Source organism: Diuraphis noxia, unplaced genomic scaffold (assembly GCF_037042655.1).
Source record: "Diuraphis noxia isolate RWA-SAM2 unplaced genomic scaffold, SU_Dnox_SAM2 contig0001, whole genome shotgun sequence".
NCBI classification, from domain to species: Eukaryota; Metazoa; Arthropoda; class Insecta; order Hemiptera; family Aphididae; genus Diuraphis; species Diuraphis noxia.
The window spans coordinates 6,325,185-6,329,663 of record NW_028301711.1 but is presented as its reverse complement, the minus strand read 5'-3'; the positions used below and the strand labels follow the sequence as shown (position 1 = coordinate 6,329,663).

The following is a 4,479-nucleotide window of genomic DNA, read 5'->3' as shown; positions in this document are numbered from 1 at the left end:
TTACACGAAATATTTAATTGCCCTTGAACTTGATAATAATAGTTGTGGTTTCGTTTGAGATGCAGCTGTCCATTTTTTATTTCACAACATTTTATTTTTTTTGAAGTGATTCCGTCTTCAGGACTCATACTTTTCGCTGATGCTGGACATTTAATTTTGACTAAAGTATTAAGGTTGCTACACACGTAACTGTAAGCTTGTCAATCATGTACATACAATCATTTTGTACAAGCATACTTGAGCGTCTGTATGATAATTTTGTGCAAGCATTGTGATTGTACAAGCGGAATGAAGATTGATGACATTTTCATCTGCATGCTTGTACAAGTCGCGCTGGTACAAGCAAATCTGAACGTGTGTACGCACGTCGCGATGTGCGTACAGTACGCGTCGTACAGCTAATTAGAACAATCAGTAATAAACTGTGATTAAACGTGATTACGTCTTGTTTTGTTTTGTGGAGAAATTGTAGTTTGTAGTTTGTAATTTAAAAAAAATTACAAAAGATGACTTCAGATATACGAAAAGGGCATAGAGAACTTCTTGAAGATTTTATTCGTGCTTACCAAGGACTACCATGTTTGTGGCGGATTAAATCTAAAGAATACCACGATAAGCCGAAAAAAGAAGCAGCGTATAAAATTTTATTAGAAAAATATAAATTAATTGATCCGAACGCAGACCGTGATGCGGTTGTAAAAAAAATAAATAGCTTCAGAACTAATTTTAGAAGAGAAAAGAAAAAAATTGAAGAATCTCGTCGCTCTGGTGCTGGTGCAGATGATGTATACGAACCAAGTCTTTGGTACTACAACTTGTTCGACTTTCTAAGCGATCAAGAGACACCAAGAACCTCATTCTCTAACATTGATGAAAGAGAGGTACATTTTATTTATATTTGATTAATATTTATTTTATATAGCATATTTTTATATTTTTTATTTATTTTTATATATTATCGTAACTGAAAAAAAAATCAAAATTATATTCATTAATCATATAAAAACTATTTTTGGTTTGATGAATAATCACATTATATTGATATTAAAAACGATTAAATATTATTAAAAAAAATTACATAGAACCTTCCGATAAGTAATAAGCAATAAGTTCATAAACAAAATAAATATGTAAATATCAATAAGATTAAAAAAAATACATTTTTTTTTAGTTACATTTCAATTTTTAAATTACAATTTTCAGTAAATATTCTAATGTATAAAGTTATGCTGCCAAGGTACTTGTCCATCAGTGTTAAAGTAGTTCATAAATTCACACCTTACTTGTTTTGCGTTTGTCGGTATGTTTCCAATATTTGCTGAACATTGTAAAGGCAACATGTTCGAATTACTCGACGACAATCCTGTGCGGAATGTACCATTATCTATGTCTTCAGAATCCATACATTCTGATGGAGCGTACATTTGACTGACGGTTGACATTAAATAATTATGTAAAGCACAACTTGCTTTAACTACTGAATCAATATGTTCTAATTTTAAATGTATTGCGGTGTGAAATATTCTAAAGCGTGATGTTAAAATTCCAAATACATTTTCAATAATTCGCCGTGCCCTTGATAATCGATAGTTATAAATTTTTTTTCATTACAATTCAAATCATTCTGTCTAAATGGTTTAAGTATATCAGATCTTAGAGGAAAAGCATCGTCTCCAATAAAAACATATGGTAGTTTTCGAAAACTATTTGTGACTTTTGTTTCTTTTGGAATATTTAATAAATTATCTTTTAGTTTTCTATAGAAAACTGTATTCTGAAGAATACCCCCATCGGATACTCGGCCATTAGTACCGAAATCAAATAAAATGAATCTATATTTTGCATCTGCAATGGCAAGTAGGACCATACTATGTCTTTGTTTATAATTATAAAAATATGAACCACTACCAGAAGGTGGAACTATCTCAATGTGTTTTCCATCAATACATCCAAGACAGTGAGGAAAATTCCACCTCTTTTCGAATTCGCTCGCTATAATATTCCAATCATTTTCTGTTTGTGGAAACTGAAAAAATATGAACAATTTCATGTTGAAAAAATAAATCACTGTAAAACCAACTCTTTTATTTCATTGCTAATCTAAAATACGTATTAATAAATAATTGTTCAGATATTTTATTTATACTATGAAATTACATTATTGACATTTTATTATTAATTTTAGGAAGAAAATGTAGTAGATAATCTAGAGGAATCTGATACCCAGGAAGCTGATAATAATTATACAAAAGAAATCGAATGTTTTCCATCTGAAGATAATCCAATTCAATCAACCTCGTCTAAAAAATCACCAAGACCCTTTAAACGAAGTAATGACAAATGCGATTCATTAATAAACACAATTGAACATCATTTCAAAAAACCAAAAATAAAGGATGATAGATATGATGTCATGGGAAAACATGTGGCTCTAAAAATGAAGGACATAGAAGATAACAATCAAAAATTGTTTGCTGAAAAAATAATAAATGAAGCTCTATTTATGGCGGAAACAGGGCAGTTAACCATGTTACATTCCATAACATCTATGCAATTACCACCGCCTTCAATCATTCAATATCAGCAATCAAACAACGGGTATAATAATCAAATAACAGATATTCGTAATAACTTTGGTACTCATATTAATGTAAATGAACATGGCTCTTCTGATGAGAATTCTAATCAATCTGTATCAACTTATATTTCAAATTACAGCGATTTTTAATGTTCGGTGCATTTGATTATTATTATTAAATTCATGTATTTAATAAATTATAATAATATAAGACATAATTTGTTTTTAAATAAATATAATATAATTTTATTATACATACCTTCAAATATTGTGATTTTAGCACCTTGTAAATAGCATTGCATGTTTCAGGAACTATTTAACTTAGAGCCTGTGGTGAAATTAGAGTAGAATATTTTAGGTCTTCATAACTTCTTCCGGTTGCGAGAAATCTCAATGTAGCCGTTAATCTTTCATGTGGTGTTATGCTTTCTCTCATTATGGTATTTTGTTTTTTAATTAAAGGAGTTACTAGGGACAAAAGGTTTAAATAAGTTTCTTCATCCATTCGAAGGTAATTGTGCCAATCTCGTGGATATATTTTTAATTCATTTAATAAATTGATATGAGAAAAAGTTTTCCTTTTCATCAACCAATCTTTACACCACATAACACGTTTTTTCTTAAATTTTTTCTTTTTTAAAATTATAGCAAAAGCAGCTAGAGCGAGAGCGTCATCGTCCGAACTCGACATGTTTACAACTGATCTTGCTTTTCAAGCATGCTTGTGCCGTGTGGTGACAAAGGAAAATTATGCATACTTGTACAAAAAATTGTAAAATTGTATCTGCATGATTGACAAGCTTGCAGTTACGTGTGTAGCCACCTTTATGGTCCACCAGACCATCAGGAGATGCTGCTAAGAATGATAAATCATGGCCTACTATTAAGCCTGAATTTTTAATACTTTTGCCTAAAACTTTTTCAAGCTGCTGTTTGGCAATGTCTTTCTTGCTCGATTCCATATCTGGTGGCAGCATTGCCGCTAAAAGTCCCAAACAATAATTCCTTGGCGACTTTGTCTCGTGAAGTGGATTCACGTAATTTGCATATCTTACCAAATACAGAGGCTGTTAATCTATATAAAGTAAAAATAATAAATATTTATGTAACAATAAAAATATAATTTTTAATCAAAAAATAATTGAAATAAACCTTTTTTTTCTTTCTAAATGCCATTCCTCGCATTGGTGTTGCCTTACAGTTTTTTTTTCTAAATCATGGATTTCATTTTTATTTAGTTGTAATTGTTTTAAGAAATTATTTTTCAACTTTTCTATTTCTTCTGTTGTGAAGTTCGTTAAGTTACTATTCGAGACGTTCCCATAGTTTTCGTCGGGTCCAACGTAAGTCGTTTTAGTTTTTCTTGTAGATTTTGTAGAAAAAAGCTTACGTCGGATTTTACGGGCCTCTGCCGTTTTTTGATACTTTTTAATAAACATTTTAGTATATTTCCCTGGGCTTTTATTTGTAACGTGCTTATTAAAGATTGATAAACGATTTGATCCACTGTTATAAGCCATAACTGCAGCATTACACCTAAGTTGATATGAACCTTTTAACGAAAAGTTTACCCGTTTTCCTTCAATAAATTTAGTCAATATAGAATTGTATAGTTCTGCTGCATTATTGTTGTAATTAAGTAACAAGCTTTCTGTGTGGTAAGTCATTAGACTCCGGGCTTTGGTTATGTCATTCCAAACACCTAGTCTTGAAAGTTCCCGAACTAGGTTTTCTTCTCCTTTATAAAACACACACGTATATATTATATATTGATTATATTATATTATACAGGATACATTACGATATTTTCTGTGATAAGACTCGTGGGAATAAAAGCTTCTATTTAATTTAATATTTTAGTTAAAAATTAATTTTGTATTTGATTATTTACGAAAAAAAAT

At 30.1% G+C, this 4,479-nt stretch overlaps 1 protein-coding gene across 1 annotated transcript; it reads left to right on the top strand.

The window, feature by feature from the left end:
- Positions 1–506: 506 nt before the first annotated feature.
- LOC149059362 (uncharacterized) lies at positions 507–902 on the top strand. Its single transcript, XM_089223782.1, has one exon. The coding sequence runs from the start codon at positions 507–509 to the stop codon at positions 900–902; it is 396 nt and encodes a 131-aa protein (XP_089079908.1).
- Positions 903–4,479: the final 3,577 nt, after the last annotated feature.

Bases quoted from the DNA above. Each gene is read 5' to 3' on its own strand.
- LOC149059362 (XM_089223782.1), top strand. From the start codon at position 507: ATGACTTCAGATATACGAAAAGGGCATAGAGAACTTCTTGAAGATTTT.